Genomic DNA, 19,331 nt, shown 5'->3' on the forward strand with positions numbered 1-19,331 from the left:
AAAATTTGTGGGGCTTGTTGCAGAGGGTGCCCAGACCCATCTCCTTGCTGTATAAATGCTTTAGGGGAAATGATCCCTCCCCCTTTAGCTTTAATGAACAGGCGTGGGAGGTGATCTGCAGGGAGGTCCAAAAGGCATCAACATATGCATTAGTTCAAGAAAATGTTTACAAGGTACTCACTAGGTGGTATTATACGCCTGAGAGACTTAAGTGCATGTACCCTAATGCCTCCGATCTTTGTTGGAGATGTGGGTCACACACGGGCCCTTTTATGCATATTTGATGGTCCTGCCCAAAACTGATTCCATTCTGGCATACAGTAATGAAAGCCTTAGTAACCATGATAGGGGAATCGATGGTGTGCAGCCCTTCGGTGTGTTTACTGGGACTGTATAATGAGAGTGACTCCTGGGAGAGGAGCAAATTGATGAGATGGGGGCTTGTGGCAGCAAAATGTCTTATAGCACGGAGACGGCAGACCACTGATCCCCCATCAATGGGGGACTGAAAAAGCAAACTAGGACAATTTATAGACATGGAACACCGCATGGCGTATCGTAGAGATGGAGAGGTACGGCGCACGAGGGGGTGGTCCTGACTTCAAGACTGCTTAGCCAAACTTTTGTCATGATATGTCTTGATTTGAGTTTATTTAGCAGAGGGGGGGAGGGGGGAATGAGAGAGTGAAGGGGATGGGTGCAGGGAGGGGTGGGTGGGAAGGGGGAGTTACTTTAGCATGTGAAAATAGTAAGTTTAAGGGGGCATGTTGATATGCGGGGCCTGGTGTCAAAGCTTGAAGCATCTGACTTTTCATGTAAGAATTATATAAACCCCATGGAGCACAAAGAACGTTGCGAAGTGAGGTTGGAGAGTTTTAATAAGCTACGTACTTCATGTCCTAACTGGCCCAGGTCCAGTGCTTAATGCATTATTGAATTGTTGTTTGCACTGCATTGCAATGTTGGAATTATATTACAAAATTCAATAAAATATTTAAAGTTGAAAAAAAAGGAAAGGAATGGAAAACAGAAATGAGGACCTCGATACCTCGACACATCCGAACAACCAATGAACACCTACCCTTCCGAAAGCTGCTGAAAACCTACCTCTTCAAACAAGCCTACCCAAACAACCCAACTTAATTCGCAAACCTAATCCACACCATAAGCACCACCCATACTCCAAGCCTCTCCCCACGTCTCTCCTACTGTCCAACTCTATATAACTGTGTTATCTCTGTGATACTTTGTACCATACCTTGTAAGCCGCGTTGAACCTTCTATTGAGCGGGAAAGAGCGGGGTATAAATGCTACAAATAAATAAATAAATAAATTACAATGCTTTTGTGTTGCTCCATTGTGCCACTGCACCTTGAATATTCTGTTCAGTTCTGGTCACCGCATCTCAAAAAAGAGATAGTAGAATTAGAAATGGAACAGAGAATGGTGATGAAAATGATAAAGAGGATGCTATAACTTCTCTATGAGGAAAGGCTAAAGCAGCTAGGCATCTTTAGCTTGGCGAAAAGACGGCTGAGGGGAGATATAATAGAGGTCTCTAAAATAATGAGTGGAGTGGAACGGGTAGATGTGAATCGCTTGTTTACTCTTTCCAAAAATACTAGGACTAGGGAGCATGTAAAGAAGCTACAAAGTAGTAAATTTGAAACAAATGGGAGAAAATATTTCTTCACTCAATGTGTACTTAAACTCTGGAATTCGTTGCCAGAGAATGTAGTAAAATCAGTTATCTTAGTGGGGTTTTAAAAAGGTTTGGATGGTTTACTAAAAAAAAAAAAGTCCACTGCTTATTTCCATAATACTTATGTACTTATGCCCATCACAACTTGAATATAATTTTGTGTAGATCTGAACTAAACAGTAAAAGTAGGCTTTTAAAAAAGGCAGATCTGAACTGGGGTTAACCTGACGGGTACAGTAGCTCTAAGATCAAATTTGCAAAGATCTTATATTGACTATTGCTTTTTTTATTATTTAATTGTTCTAAATGTACAGAAGTAAAAAAAGAGGTTCATCAATTATTATAATACAAACAATAATAAATTGCAGGAAAACCAACTAGTCCACATCAAGAGAGGATGGAATTATAATCAAAAGAAAACATAACCAAGAAAAATAATTAGGCTACTCTAACCTTACACATTATAGTGTTAACTTATCTATTTACTCCTATACCTTTAAAGCTTTAATTCTCCTGTCCTTTCAGAAACTGTTCTAATTATAACAAATCCCAAAATATATATTCTTTGCCCTGGAAGGTGATAACACATTTAGAAGGGTAATTTTTAAGAAAATACAGCACCTAAAGCCACAACTTTTGGCTTCAAAGCTAGAAAAAAGCCTTGCACCTAAGCTGTGAACTTTGGTAACATCAAGAAAAATACAAATTTTTGCACTATAGAAATTCACTTGTTACTTTTTAAAGTAATGCTTCAAGATCAATAGATCTTGTATTAATCACATCTTGAGCATCTTCAATAAAAATTTAGATCAATTTCAAATGAGGGAAGGGAAAGGGAAATGGGACTTGATATACCACCTTTCTGTGTTTTTTGCAACTACAATTGATCCACTCCTTGTTTATCCATTTGAAGCCTATTTTTTTATTTGATAAGTAACTGGTATAGTTTCAGGGGTAGCTAAATCCAAGATCTCCTTGAGGTATTTCCTCAATAAAATCTCGTGATAATAGGTAGATACAAGGAAAATTAAAAAATGTGAAGCACTTGTCGCATGGCTAATTTGGAGGGAGCACTTACCACCAACCACTGAGGTAACGGTGAGGGTTCCAGCACTAACCTGGCGGTAACTGGACTCAGCACAGGAAATGGCTCAAATTGGAGGTGGAAACTATAGCTGAGCTGCTGCAGTCACCTGGCAGTACTTCCAGTTTAGTGATCTGGCCATATGGAGTCTTTTTTTCAGAATTCATGATCTTTTTTTTATTGATTTTTATCCAGTCTCACTTTGTTTGCTTGTCTGATTTGCTTATTTGACTGTTTTTCTTCTCTATCTCTTCTAATAGCATTTTCCATCATTTATAACTTCAAATGAACATTATGAGGCCCTTTTACAAAGCAGCGGTAAGGCCACGGAGGGCTTACCATGTGCCAATCCAGAGCTACTTCCACTCCAACACAGGCACTGGTGGTAATTCTAGCGTGTGGCATTTCTGGTGCTAGCAGAAATATTTAATAAATATTTCTGCAGAGGGTTACCCGCAGGGGTGTGCTGGTAAATTTTTAACAATGGGTTCTCTCTCCGGGCGTAGCCAGCCCTGCAATTTGGGGGGTCCAGGGGTGGACTGGTGGGGGCAATGTATCCCTCAATTCTCCTCCCTCGTGCGGTCATGCTAGGCATACCTTTGCTGGCAGGGAGGCCGAGCCCCACCAGCCAATAAATGGACTGCCACCACTCCCTACTGCTTGTTTCTGACTCTGAGCAGCACACTGGGACTTGACTCGCATGCATGAGAAGTTCCAGCCTGCTGCTCAGAGCTGGAAACAAGGAGCGGGGAGTAGCAGCAGTCTATTTACTTGGTTTGCAGGGCTCAGCATCCCTGCCAGCAAAGTAAAAGAGAATTCAGGAGCATTTTGGAAACCAGTTGTTGAAGTAGCCATGGGGGGGGGGGGGGGGGGGGGCTACTTTAACAACCGGCTCCCAAAATTCTTTAAAACTTAACAAACGGCTCTTGCGAGCCTGCGAGAGCCCACTCCAGTACACCACTGGTTACCTGGCAGTAATCGGGCAACACCACGCTCTACCCTGTTACAGCTGGGTTAGTGCTAGAGTCCTTACTGCCACATCAAGTGCTTCTCCTCGCATGGCCACACATTAAGAGCAATCTTACTGCAGGGCATTTCTTTTTTCAACCTTTTTACCCGCTGCAGTAAAAAGGGCCTCAACACTCAGCAAAAACAGCTGCCTCAGCTGTCAAAGGACCCTTTTACTGCAGCTTGATAAAAGGGCCCTTATATGAATCTTTTATAACAGAGACAGAAGCAGCTTGTAGGGAAGATAACTGCACTTCTATCCTGGCAAACTCTTACCCAAAATTACTATATTAGAATCCACAACTTCCTGGGAGAAGGTTAAATTCTGAGAGATAACAGTCCTAAGCATTCCCTCCATGCACTGATTTAAATCCCACAAGCATATATTGACTATTCATGAAAGATACTGAAGGGTTCATCACTATCAAGAAGAACCATGAAGTGCCAAAAAGATGTGAAAGTCTGTAACTATGTTCTCCCGCTACTCTCTTAGCACAGATATCTTCTTTATATCAACTTTTCTGTGGCCTGTCAGTTTCCTCCTAGTCGTTGAGATCTAATTTAATCAGCACCAACCTCTGATGACCATGAAAGTTCTTTTGCAACTTCCTGAAATTTTTCGCATTTTGGGGCCCTTTGACTAAAGGCTTACAGAGCGGCAACCCAGAATTACTGCCAGCCCAACATGGGTGCAGGCGGTACTTCCACCCCCAGTGTGCGCCATTTCTGGTGTTAGCAGAAATATTTAAAAAATATTTGTCACGGGGTTACCCAGCTGTAATTGGTCAGCAGTAAGTGCTCCCCCCAAAATAGCTGTATGGAAGTGCTATTTCATTTGTGGCCATTTTCACCCATGTGGTAAAAGGGTCCCTGACACACGACAAAACAGGCTACCGCTGCTAACACAGGGCCCCTTTTATTGCAGCTTAGTAAAAGAGCCCCTTTGGAGTCCTCCACCTCACCCAATTCTCCACCTGGATCAGTTGCAGTACTTGAGGCACCAACTATTGTGGATCTCTCTAGAACCTAATATAGCTGCATCTTAAGTCCAGATAGCAGGTATCATTGTTAAGGGATAATGAACATTGGTTCTGGAGCATCTTCAGCTGATACTGTACTGAACAGCAGAAGAGAAACCTAACATCATGCATGAGTAATCAGGTTGACATCCTGACCATTAATTATGTTTCATGTCACCAACTCAGACTTCTGTCTGATTATCTTTGTCATTCTTGCTCATTATCATGCCTTCATGTCTCAAATTGGCTAGTTTGTCACCAGAAGCTCCAAGAACATGATAGTAAATATCATTCAACTATCTATAATACTGAATAAAGTGAAACACGGGTAAAGTGACCTGCCTAAAACTGCAGAGTCAGTGGTAGGCACAGGAATTAGGAAATTCTCTAAACAGTCCTCTGAATGAACAGGATAAATTTGACTGCAGATTCTAAATTTGATTCTCTGCAATGTCAACGCAACATAATGAAACCTTGTGTATAGAACAATAATAACTCAAAGTACAGCAGGAGCACTGCAAGCCAGAATGTGCTCTGTGGGGTAAATCCTCAAAAACTCCCAGCATGCTCTCAGCCTGCCCACTTTCATTACACCAGCAAGGGAAACCAATGGACTGGGCACTAGAATTTTCAGCCTAATAAATGTAGGTGATGTGTTCTGATATAGAAGAGTCTGTTTTGCATATTCACCCTCAGGAGACATTTCACAAATGCTGGTAGGATTTATAAATGTTTCCTTTTACTCTTTATGGTTTATTAATCTGCAACTGCTAGTCAGAAACGATGAAGATATTACAGACTCAGCTCTTCTGGATCCTTCTCCTCTGGGTTAATGGTAAGAATATACATTTTCTCTTCATCCAGCATAAACATATTACTCAGGAAAATAACTAATTTTCAAACATAATGTAGATGGTTTAAATAAGCAATCCCCTGCTTCTAGGCACTGTTATGCTATTCTTTGGATTCTACTCTCTTTTAAAACTTTGAGCTGTATTCATGTACAGTAGGAGTTAATCTAAGCTTTATATTTGAGACACTGGAGGACAAGATTACTTGCCCAAGTTCACAAAGATTTGTAGAGACAGGATTTGAACCCTGGCTTCCCTGCCTACTGTTCTAACCACCAGGCTACTCCTCCTTTTAAATTTTGTTATATTTCATTGTATTTATCTTCTCTTTATCCAGATTCCAGTGAACAGCCTGTGATGATTCAGTCTCCAGAATCCTTATGAATGTCTGTGGGGGACACAGTCACCATCAGCCGTAAAGCCAGTCAAAGTGTTAACAGCTATGTAGCCAAGTACCAACAGAAACCTAGACAGGCTCCCAAGCTTCTAATCTATGCTTCCACCCATGCCTCTGGGATTCCAGGGCGATTCAGTGGCAGTGGATCTGGGACTGATTTCACTATCAGAATCAGTGGACTTCAAGCTGAGGATGCTGCAAATTATTACTGTCAGCAGGGTAATAGATTCCCTATACCAGCCCTCCAAACCTGCCTTAGGTCAAAGCAAAAACATCTCATTACAACTCACAAATATATCTACACAGTACCATAAGATGCATTAACTTAGGAACACAGTTCAAGGGTCCTGTCACAGTTCAGGAAAGGTAAGCCTTGAACTTCAGCCGAGTTGGCAATACTTGGTCAACCTGAGTGTTAACCAGGCCCCAACTGCCAACAGTTAAGACATCCACAGTAGGCACAGGATTATGCACAGTAGGCAGAGTCTGGGTTAACAGAAACAGAAATCCAGGCTGGAACTGAAGGCATGGCAAGGCCTAAAGGCAAAAATGGAACCATGGCAGGAACTGAGGCAAGGCTGGAATCGAGGCAGGAACTGAGAAAAGGCTAGAATCAAGGAATCAGGAAGCAGGAACACACACTGGGAACTACTAAGCAATCCATTGCAAAGGCACTGAAGGAGAGCCACAGCCTTCCTAAAATATCTCCAAGCCCCACCCAGACCTGCGTCATCATCCACAAGCGAACCGACAGTTTCCTGCCACTGGCCCTTTAAAACCTCATGCAGGCCTAGCAAGGATGTTAGCATGGCAGGAAGGCATGCAACAACCACAGGGCCCGACCACTTTGACCCTTCCCTGGGAGAGGTAAATCGGCTCAAGTCACAGCAGTGGCGGTTACAATGCTCCCTCCTCAAGGGGCCCCTCTTCTCAGGAGCAACAGAACAAGACAGTAGCTAGCAGCTTCCCTCAAGCTGTTCTCAGACCTGTTGATTTTCCTGGAATCAGGGGTGTCCTGGACCATGCTTCCAAGGTCCGGTTCTTCAGGCATGGTACATTATATAGGAGGTTGAGCAAGTTCCTTAGGAAAATGTCTACCCATGTAGTCAGCCATGGCCTGGGTCTTGGGTGGCTAGGGTAACAGCAGATATCAAGGAGTCTATACAACGCTGATGACAGGTATCACTCCAGGCAGTAATTTTGCTTCTCACCCAGTCTATTGTTGGATTGTGTTTCTGAAGCCATGGTAAGCCCACGACGATTGGCTTCACAGATATCTGGAGGACAAAAGGATGATGGCCTTACTGTGGGTATAGTTTGGAGTATAAATTTTAAATTAAATTTATTGAAGTAACGCCAAGAAAATATGTGAAAAATCTTTGCCTGATTAAGCATGAGACAGAGGAGGTTCACCTGTTTCAGTTGTGAATTAACTATAGCCCAGAAAGGACAACTGACTTGCTAGAAATTTACAGCATTTCAGTGGTAGGAAGTGGAATTAAAAGGGAAACTCTATAACTGAGTGACCGCATTTACTCACCCCTTTCACACATAAACGTATACCCCCAGAAATTCTTGGCATTTAACCTGGCTGGTTAAATGCCACATAGCCGGCTATCTGCTGATATTCAGCGGAACAAGGCCGGACATGTCCCAGTGAATATTGCCGGTTAACAGCCAATACAACTGACTATCCATCGATTTTCTGGGCATCATCGCTTAACTTTATCTGCCATATTTGGCTGCATGCAAAGCAGTCCAATCTTTGGCCGGTTTGACTTTGACTGATCAGTGCTGAATATCGGCTTGGTAGGTCAGTGCTGAATATTGGCTTCATAGAATACTAGCACTCACATTTCTCAATATACTCATGTGCACAAGTATTAGCAGGGAATCTACGAGCTATTCTGAAAGAGTGTGTGTAAGTGGCATAGTGTTTAAATGAGAAGCAGACCTTAAAAGAAAATAGTCTTTATTAACTCTTTAAAACTCCCAGGTGTCAAACAACGAGGCCCAACACTGCCATGCCTCACCAGACGGCTATGTCAGGGGCAAGAAAACCAGCTGGTGAAAACTCAGGTTCCACCTTAACTGATAATACCAGTTTCTTGGCTAGGATAAATTGGACAGCATTTTTATATAACTGATTCTACTACTACTACTACTTAACATTTCTAGAGCGCTACCAGGGTTATGCAGCGCTGTACAATTTAACAAAGAGAGACAGTCCCTGCTCAAAGAGCTTACAATCTAATAGACAAGTGAACGGTCGGTCCGATAGGGGCAGTCAAATTGGGGCAGTCTGGATTCACTGAATGGTAAGGGTTAGGTGCCGAACGCAGCATTGACGAGGTGGGCTTTAAGCAAAGACTTGAAGACGGGCAGGGAGGGGGCTTGGCGTAAGGGTTCAGGAAGGTTGTTCCAAGCATAGGGTGAGGCGAGGCAGAATGAGCGGAGCCTGGAGTTGGCGGTGGTGGAGAAGGGTACTGAGAGGAGGGATTTATCCTGTGAACGGAGGTTACGGGCGGGAACGTAAGGGGAGATGAGGGTAGAAAGATAGTGAGGGGCAGCAGACTGAGTGCATTTGTAGGTAAGAAGGAGAAGCTTGAATTGAATGCGGTATCTGATCGGAAGCCAGTGAAGTGACCTGAGGAGAGGGGTGATATGAGTATATCGGTTCTGGCGGAATATGAGACGTGCAGCAGAGTTCTGAACAGATTGAAGGGGGGATAGATGGCTAAGTGGGAGGCCGGTGAGGAGTAAGTTGCAGTAGTCCAGGCGAGAGGTAATGAGAGCGTGGACGAGAGTTCGGGTGGTGTGTTCAGAGAGGAAAGGGCGAATTTTGCTGATGTTAAAGAGGAAGAAGCGACAGGTCTTGGCTATCTGCTGGATATGCGCAGAGAAGGAGAGAGAGAATTCTCTGCACAGTATAAGTACTTCAGAACGTGAGGATGGTATATATAAGAATAACAATAACACGAAGCTTGGCAATTATAGAACCAGAGGATGCAACAATCACAAGGAGCATTCTGAATTGGGTACGCCAGAAAATATTTATTCACGTAAGAACCGACACAGGCTGTGTTTCAGCAGATGCCTGTGTCAGAAGTCGTGAATATTATGGAAAAAGAACTCACTGTCCCTTTTCTTATTTCTTCCCAACACAAACAGCAGCATAGGAGCTCACCATTCAAATTATTGGGGGTGCAACCCCCACTCCCCCCCCCCTCGCAAGAAAGGAAATTACTTCTCCCTGGACACAGTAAAAGAGGTTGTTCAATATCGGGGGTGCTCAAGTACCCGCAGCACCTACTGAGCTGTCTCCTATGAACAGCAGAAAACCATGATAGCGCGGCTGGAGGGCTGGCCTGCTCTCCCCGGCCAGGTCACAAGGTACTTTGCTCCAACTTCCAGCTCTCCAGCTCATGCACTTCAGGGTTGGCCACGTTCCACCTTGGCATTGGCAACAACAGTGTGCCTAGCGTTCCAGCAGTGCCGTCGTGGTTTACTGGTGTTTGTCTTGGGAAGAAAATAACAAGGACAGTGAGTCCTTTTTCCACAACATTTATGACCCCTGACACAGGCATCTACCAAAATATGGCCCATGTCGGGTCTTATGTGAGAACATATTTTCTGGCACACCCAGTTTAGAAGGCTCCTTGTGCTTGTTATTTCCTCTTCTCTATGTACACTTTGGATTCCCTCTTGTTTTTTCACCAATTTATAGAACCAGCCACACAGAAAGCAGGTGATGTGTTTCTGGTATAGAAGTGTCTATTTTGCATATTTACACTCAAGAGACATTTAACAAATGCTGGGAGGATTTATAAATGTTTCCTTTTACTCTTTAGTGTTTATTAATCAGCAACTGGACAGGAAGGATGAAGATATCACAGACTCAGCTCATCTGGATCCTGTTCCTCTGGATAAAGGGTAAGAATAAAACTTTAATAGTAGATTTAAAACTGAGAAGAGAAATGAATTTAGAAACATACTTCTGTTATCTGAAAAATGTATTAACAGGTAATTCTTTGTTCATAAACATTTCATGAAGTAATTGGTTTAAACCTGTTCCCTCATGATTAAATAATATGCCCATGTATGTATTCTTTTTCTTTCTTTTAAGATTCCAGTGGAGAGATTGTGATGACACAGTCTCCAGAATCCTTAGCAGTGTCTGTAGGGGACATAGTCACCATCAACTGTAAAGCCAGTTCCAGTGTGCAGGGTGGCAGCTTCAAGTACCTGGCCTGGTACCAGCAGAAACCTGAACAGGCTCCCAAGCTTCTGATATATGATGCTTCTACCCGTGCCTCTGGGATTCCAGGGCGGTTCAGTGGCAGTGGATCTGGGACTGATTATACTTTCACAATCAGTGGAGTTCAAGCTGAGGATACTGGAAATTATTATTGTGAGCAGCATAGGAGCACCCCTCTCACACAGTGATACAGACCCATACAAAAACTCTCTCTGCTCTTTTTAACTGTTGCAGCTGCTCTTTTGTTTCCACCTACAGCACAAAGATAAGACCTTGTGTAATGAGATGTGCTCTGAATTAAGTAAACATATTTGTTCAGAGTAAAAGCAGTATCATCAGTACTGAATGAAGGATAGTTTGGCTTTTGGCATAGAAAAATCAAGGATCCTCCATCACATCTAATTTATAGAATGTCTCATTAGAGATAGACGTATGTATATGTTTACGTAATACTGTTTCTATGATCTCATTATAAAATGGGGCACGGAGTAGTAGGCAATCTTCACTTCAAGATCTTTAGGGTGCAGCTCTGCAAAATACTCTTTAAATGTAAGATGTTTGAATTCTTTACTGAAACAAAACTCTTTATCAATAGAAACTACATGACAAGAGTACTCCAACTTGGTGAATCATCCGTAGCCTCTATTCAGGGGCAAACTGACAGTGACCTGGGCCTCCGGGCAGTGAGGGTGATCTGCCCCCCCCCCCCACTGCCACCCCCCAACCACTGTGCTGCTACCCCCCTCCCATACACCACAGTGCCCCAAGCCTCAGTTGGCCCTTCCCAGCTCTACCTTGAAGGGCCCTGGTAGTCTAGTGGCTTGTTCAGGGGCAGGAGAGAACCCCACTCTTTCCTGCCCTCTACCGCTATTCTGCTTGGTGCTGCCATGTTTTCTAAATGGTGGCCAAGACTTCCTGGAGTAGTCTTGCAAGTCTCAACAGTCTTGTGAGACAGCTGTATGGAATCTTGGCAGCCATTTTTTAAACACGGTGATACCGGATAGAGTAGCGGCAGCGGGCAGTAAAGAGTGTTTTTCTATCCTGTCCCCCCTCTCCCCGCAGAGGCCACTAGACCACAGGGCCCTTCAAGGTAGGGCCAGGAGTGGGGAGTTGTAGTGTGTGGAGGTGGCAGGTAACTGGGCAAAATCATTGGGCCCCCTAGAGCTTCTGGGCCCTCAGGAACTGCCTGGTTGCCCAATGGTCAGTCCGCCCCTGCCTCTATTCATTCATCCAATTGCTCAATCTGTCAGGATCTCTTTAGTCCATCTCTGGACAGGGTCTCCAATTGGCTGACAACAGAGCTCCACATCTTTAACCATGCTCTCATATCAAGCTTTTTGCCTGACTGCTTAAGTTGATGGTGAAACCCAAATTTACCATGCGATCCCAAAAAAAAATTAAGTATATGCTAGTTATTTAAAAAATGAGGGACAAAGAACTTCTACTCTCATATACCCCTATGCATAAAGGACTAAATTCTATTTATAGTGCCTGAAAAATCAGCACCAAAAATATTTCCACATCATATATTAAAAAAATACTCATCATACAAAATATTGCTCACTGATCGAATCTGGGGTCACATTGCCATCTAATGTTCAAATACAGATATAGTCATCACAGAAACACTACCCATTCCACCTCTTGGTTTATGCCCACTTGGCTTCACGTCTTTCTAAGCTTTGTAATCTGTCGCCACCCTGATATCATGGCAGTTCAATATCTATCACAAAGCATCTTAAATCACTGACTTAATGATTGTTGTCCATATAATGTTCAACAAAAGGTACTGTAAATATGGCTCAATTTTAGATTTTATTTGTGCTTCAATAAATGTTGCTTCAAACTGTGGTTTGTCATTCCTATATATAACTTCTGACAGGGGTAAATAATTACATAAATAACATATTCACTTTTACAATTTGAAAAATGATGCAAATTATATACTCTTCCATCTACAGGATTCTTAAATTCCTTAATTTGCATCATGATGTCACATAATGAACATTGCTTACATTTATTATGACCTCAAACTACATTCTTGGGCAAAGTAGTCATTCTAATACCTGCCGGACATAAAATCTCTTTTAAATTCTTATCATGAGCAAACGCTACTCTAAGATCTACACTATCAAAAAAACAGAATGCAATTTATCAATTTCCCAGTTCTTTCTAATAATCTTTACTACCTCAGTACAATTAGAGGAAAATTTCAAGACACATGCTTGTACATAATTCCCAACATTGTACTTCTTAGGTTGTAACAAAAAAATCCCTATTGTAATGCCTGGCCCTCTTATATGAAGTTTTAAAAATAGGCTTAGGATAGCCTCTTTGTTTCAATTTAGTTATCAACAAGGCACTCTGTCTTTTGAAATCCGATAGTTGGGAACAATTCTGTCTTAATCTTAAAATCTACGATAATGACAAACTATTTTTAAACATCTAGGGTGACAACTATCATATAACAAAAATGTGTTCCTGTTTGTCAGTTTCCTAAAGACCTTAGGGCCCTGTTTACTAAGCCACATTAGAGGCATGCTAATATTTTTAGCATGTGCTAACCGTGTAGGCACCCATGGGCACCTAGACAGTTAGTGCATGCTAATATTTAGCATGCGCTAAAAACGTTAGCGCACCTTAGTAAACAGGGACCTTAGTGTTATAGCCTGTAATGTCCTGTGTAATTTCTATATCCCCAAACTGTATTTTATCAGTAGCTGATGTCATAATGAACTTTAAATTCTCATCACATGTATTAACCTAATGTAGAAACATAATTAACTCATCCTGGGTGCCACTCCATAAGACAAAAATATCTTTTTATCGTAACCACTTAATGATTTTTTCAAAAAATAGAGAACAATATATCCACTTCTCTTCAAATTTAATCATGTACAGGTTAGCAACTGACGGTGCAAAGGTACAGTAGCTCCCATCGCTACACCTTTTAGTTGTAAAAAAAAGCTGATCATTGTACATGAAAAATTTTCTTTCATGGCCAAATGGGATAAATTCAAAAGAAATTCTGCAGGGATATTTTGAGGAGACTAACTTATTTCTTGAATGACTTGAATAGCCTCATCTTGAGGTATAGAAGTACTTATCTTATTATAGATACTGTGCTGCTCTCTATGGTCCCCAAGGCCAGCTAAGACCCAAGTTTTGAACTCTTCTTCAGGGTCTGTGGCGAACCGGATAGCTGTAACATATTAATTTTGTCCACCTCAGACCCTGAAGAAGAGTTCGAAACTTGGGCCTTAGTTGGCCATGGGGACCATAGAGAGCAGCACAGCATCGTGTCCTAATAATTAATAAATCAATAAACAGAAATGTTACATGCAGGGTTTTTTTTATGCCAATGACGACAGCTAGCACTCCTAAACAAATGACAGTTTTGTGACTGCAATAATCAGAATCTGTTGAGGCTTTTTCCTCCATTATTTTAAGCATAGTGAGACTGTATTCAGTTCCTAAGCAAGCTTAAACAGTCTCTCTATATAAGAAGAGGGGGTGTTGTTGGTTTGAGGGTGTACAGTACACCATCACATTGCATACATGCTGCCTACTGCAGCTCCCATGTGCAAGAAGACAACCTTAGCCTCCCCATCACATACACACCCTAAAGATACCTACCCAACATATTAACCTGCACCAGAGAGCCCTGTCTAGACTTCCTACACTGAAAAAGTAACTCTTGTCACATCCCTGTCATTCACACACCCCAAAATCCATTGCATTATGACCCCTGATCACACCTCACTCTGGAGGATGTCTGACAGATGGCCCTGACAACAACCAAAAGCATCCATGTGCTGCTCAGAGTGTGCAGCATGAACCAGGCCACATCATCCAGTAATGCACACAGCCCTGGGAAAAATGTCTCAAACTACCACCCACACCTGATTATTACCCCAGCAGCTCCTCTGACCCCTGTACAGGGAGATCCTGTAAACATTCTAGCTGATTTGTTATTTACATATCTGCAGTGAAACTGTAATAAAGTGAATGGCAAAACCTTACATCTTACAGAATCTTCAGTGTGACCCATGACCTAGAGGCCTTTAAGAGCAGATACAGAGTTATCCAGTGAATCTAAATATGTCACAGGCCCAGCACGTTTTCACTAAAAAAAAACAATATTTGAACATCCATGAAATCAAGCAAAGCCTACATATAATGAATTCCAGGGCAGATGCATTTCAGCTGAAACTCAATGCTGAGAAAACCCAGTGCCTGGTACTCACCTCGCAATACAACAAGAATAAATTTACCACCATCAACACACCTAAACTAAATCTACCAGTTTCGGATACCCTAAAAATCCTCAGTCACCATTGACTGACACCTAACACTTGAGAACCATGCAAATAACATAACTAAAAAGATGTTTCATTCAATGTGGAAATTAAAAAGAGTTAGACCATTTTTTCCAAGAACTGTCTTCCGCAATCTGGTACAATCACTGGTACTCAGTCATCTGGACTATTGTAACTCACTATACGCTGGCTGTAAAGAGCAAAAACTCCAGCCAGCCCAGAATACGGCAGCCAGACTAATATTCGGCACACCAAAATACGAAAGCGCAAAACCCCTATGAGAAAAACTACACTGGCTCCCACTGAAAGAACGTGTCACGTTCAAACTTTGCACCCTAGTCCATAAAATCATCCATGGTAATGCCCCAGCCTACATGTCAGACCTGATAGAACTACCACCCAGGAACGCAAAAAAATCTTCCCGCACACTCCTTAATCTTCATCCTCCCAACTGTAAGGGTCTGAAATACAAATCAATGCATGCATCAACCTTTTCCTATACGAGCACGCAGCTCTGGAATGCGCTGCCACGTAACTTGAAAAAGGTCTATGAATTGACCAATTTCCGCAAACTATTGAAAACTTATCTCTTCGACAAGATATATCACAAAAATCAACATGTGTAACTGTATAATCTTTAAACTTCTAGAACTGTCTTATAATGTCTTTTGCTTTAACACCATCATGTATTTCACCACCATGTAACACAAACCCTCTGTAAACCTAATGTATATTCATTTCTATTTCCAGTACCCATGATGTATTGTAAGACACATTGAGCCTGCAAAGAGGTGGGATAATGTGGGATACAAATGCAATAAATAAATAAATAAATCTAAAATGGCACTGTCTATGAACAGCAGCTGATTATTGCCACTTTCTGCCTTATCTTTGCTCTTCCCCTTTCTCATATAGGTAGTATCAGGCAGGTTAGACAGATTTTCAGTAAAGTAATATTTGATAATAGCCAAAAATTCATCAGCATATCAGGCATTGTCTGCAACAATGGAGAGGTGTGACCCCTACAAACTAGAGAATGACACAGGGACAAAGTTTGTCCCCATCCTATCCTCGCCCTGTCCCTATGGGTTCTGTCTTCATCCCTACTCCATCCCCGCAGGTTCTGTCTCTTTCCCTGCCCTGTCCCCACAGACCCTGTCTCCGTCCCCACCCCATCTCCACAGGTTCTGTCCTCATTCCCATCACCACCCCGTCCCCATGGGCTCTGTCCTGATCTGCAGAAGCTTCAAACAATTATGATTTTATATTTAAATATTTTTATTAAAGTATGAAATGGAACAATGTGCTGTGCAACTGCTGTGTATAAATTACAAATAGAAAACAGTAATAAGAGCAAGCAGCTATAATAACCTTCCTCACCACCACCCTCTACCAACCTCAATAACAGCTAATTTCTACTACCCCAAGGAATCCTAATCCACCCTGTTAAAATGTCCAGGGGTTCAAAATACAATCTGGCCTGTATGCCCTAGAAGGGAGAAATATGTCCTATGAAGCACTGTTATGGTTTTAAAATCTGTGGATGAATAAGAAGTCAACAATCTCAGGATTCAGCCTAGCTCTCCTGTCTTCCACAGTCCTTCCTGCAAGATGTCTTCATAGAAGATGTGCTGGTAGCAGGATGTACACAATCTCCCATGCAAATTCTGCTAGTTGTGGCCAGCATGTTTGCTTGTTTTTCCAAAAAATCAAAATATCGTTGTCTGCATCACTCAAACATAAATAACAGTCCAGTTCATTAACAGGCTTCAAAGTAGAAAATGACATGCGGACAAAGTTTGTCCCCGTCCTCATGGGTTCTGTCCCCATCCCCGCCCTGTCCCTGTGTGATCTGTCCCCATCCCTGCCCTGTTTCCATGGGATCTGTCTCCGCCCCATCCCTGCAAGCACTGTCCCCATCCCCATCCCCACGGTTACTGCGGGTCCCCATCCCCATGTCATTCTCTTCTACAAACACACATCTCCACATTCTCCTTCAGTTCTGTCAAATATCCAGCCGTCGCCCCATGCTGCCACTGCATGCACATCCCTACTGTAAAGTGGTGAAAAGCCATGCTATCATCCGCCTCTCGTTGCTTGCACTCATGATCACAGTCAACAGGATTATATCATGTGCATAGCCATGTCTGGGAGAAGCAGCTACACAGGGGATGATAACACTCTCAAACATTGCCCAGACACTTACATATGGTTGGCAAGGTCCTATGCTGAAGCAGCAAACTTGTACTCTGACTCTATCAAAGCATTAGGTGTGAACTACTACATTCTTTTGATAGTGCATCGTCTATACATGTACAGTCTTTTTAAAGCCCACTTCTAGTTTGCTTACACAATCTTATTCTCATTACCGTACCATCAGGCTCCTGAGGCAGGCATTCTATATGCCAAAACACGGTGCCATTTAGTTATTATGCCACTAATCATTTCTACAGTGCTACTAGATGAGCTTAGCACTGTACACATTATATGCAAGTACTTTCTCTGTTCACAGAGGGCTCACAACCTAAGTTTTTTTGTACCTGGGGTAATGGAGGGTTAAGTAACTTGCCCAAGATCACAAGGAGCTGCATTGGAATCAAACACAGGTTACCAGGATGAAAACCTGCTGCACTAACCAGTAGACTACTCATAAGAGTTTTTGTAAACATCCTACCAATAAACCAGGACAAACCAGTTTATATTTTATAAAGCTGATTTTCTGCACATTGTACCAAAATGTTTTGAATGCATCTTGTCGCAAATGCCCCTCCCCCTTCCAGGTTTTATGCAAGACACTCTATAGAATAGAGTGAAGAAAGATGCGCCAATTAACGTCAATAATTGTTTGTTAGCACCCATCTAATTATCTTATATGCACATCTGGGCTCTGCATCCAAATTTGGGCGGCCTATATAGAACCTGGGAGTATAAGTGTATCACAATGAGAGGACAGTGTATATGTAATAACTCAAAGCATGGCAATTATAGAATGAGCCACACAGAAGTCTCTTATTGCAGGTGATGTGCACTGATATAGAACATTCTGATTTGCATATTCATGCTCAGGAGAGATTTCACTAATGCTCAGAGAATTAATAAATATCTCCTTTACGCTTTATAGTTTATTAATCAGCAACTGCCAGCAAGGAAGGATGAAGATATCACAAACTCGTTTCATCTTGATCCTTTTCCTCTGGATAAAGTGTAAGAATAAAACTTTATTTAAAACAATGGTTTTAAAAGTGAGAAGAGAACTAAATTTAGAAATACGCTTCTGTTATTTGAAAAAAATGTATTAATGGGTTGATTTCTCACAGGGAATTCTTTGTTCATAATTGTTTTAAACCTTTTTCCCTTACTATCAAATAACAGGTCCATGTATGCATTTATGTTTCTTTTTTATTCAGATTCCTTTGGGCAGTTAATGACTCAGTCTCCTGAATCCATGTCAATGTCTGTGGGGGACACAGTCGCCATCAGCTGTAAAACAAGTCAAAGTGTTAGCAGTAATGTAGCCTGGTACCAGCAGAAACCTGGACAGGCTCCCAAGCTTCTGATGTATGATGCTTCCACCCGTGCCTCTGGGATTCCAGGGCGGTTCAGTGGCAGTGGATCTGGGACTGATTTCACTTTCAGAATCAGTGGAGTTCAAGCTGAGGGTGCTGCAGATTATTACTGTCAGCAGTACAGGAGCACTCCTCTCACACAGTGATACAGATCCATATAAAAACCCTCTCTGTTCTTTTTAACTGTTGCTGCTATTCTTTTGTTTCCACCTATAGCACAAAGAGAAGACTTTATATAATGGGATGAGCCCTGAACTACGTGTACACAAATATCCAGAGTAAAAGCAGTATCATTACTTCTGGATGATATTTGGGCACTTGGCATAGAAAAGTCAAGGATCCTCCAACTCATCTAATTTACAGAATGTCTTATTAGATAGAAATAGATGTATGTATGTGTATGGAATCCCCTTTCCACATTGCCATTATGAAAGGGGGCACTTGGCAGCAGGGAAACTTCACTTCAAGGTGCCTAAGGTTCAGCAACATGAATCGTGAAAAACACTCTTTAAACTCAGGAAGTTTTAATTTTTTTTTCTGAAACAAAACTGTTTTTCATTTGAAACTATGGGGATCTTTTACTAAGGTGCACGCTAAACGTAAGAGACGCCCATAGGAATGCATTGGCATCTCTAATATTGAGTGCCCAATTTTAGCATGTGCTGAAAACATGAGCGCGCCTTAGTAAAAGGAGGTCTATATGACAAATAGAGCACTAACTTGGTTAATTGTCCACGGCCTCTGTTCACTCACCTAAAAGCTCTGCCCATCATTATCTCTCTACTCTATTTCTGGACAGGTTTTCCAATTGGCCTAACAACAGAGCTCAACATCTTTCTTTTATCTTTTATTCAACATTCAACAATACAACAAAGGTTATCACTATTTTATAACATCTACGCCTAAATGTTATAGCATGCAACTGAAAAGGGGAGTGTCCATGGGATGGGATGGGTAGGTTCAGAGGCATTCCCAGAATTAGGTGCGATGTTATAGAATACTTGGATTTGTGTGAACAACTGCTATCAGATGGGTGTGAGGATTTGCACCAGATTTCAGCAGGTGTAAATCTTTACACCCAAAGTTGAGCATGGGAATCTGTTCTAAGAACTATTTTATGAAGGTC

The 19,331-nt window shown here is 42.0% G+C and overlaps 2 gene segments (V, D, J or C); both read left to right on the top strand.

Annotated features, from left to right (window-relative positions):
• Positions 1-9,913: 9,913 nt before the first annotated feature.
• On the top strand, positions 9,914-10,728 carry LOC115461308. The segment is given in 2 exon segments: positions 9,914-9,995; positions 10,189-10,728. Coding segments are annotated over 2 exon segments (372 nt in total).
• A 7,063-nt stretch (positions 10,729-17,791) lies between these two features.
• Positions 17,792-18,351, top strand: LOC115462147. The segment is given in 2 exon segments: positions 17,792-17,843; positions 18,047-18,351. Coding segments are annotated over 2 exon segments (357 nt in total).
• Positions 18,352-19,331: the final 980 nt, after the last annotated feature.

The sequence above is a fragment of the Microcaecilia unicolor genome, chromosome 2, assembly GCF_901765095.1.
Source record: "Microcaecilia unicolor chromosome 2, aMicUni1.1, whole genome shotgun sequence".
Classification (NCBI taxonomy): Eukaryota; Metazoa; Chordata; class Amphibia; order Gymnophiona; family Siphonopidae; genus Microcaecilia; species Microcaecilia unicolor.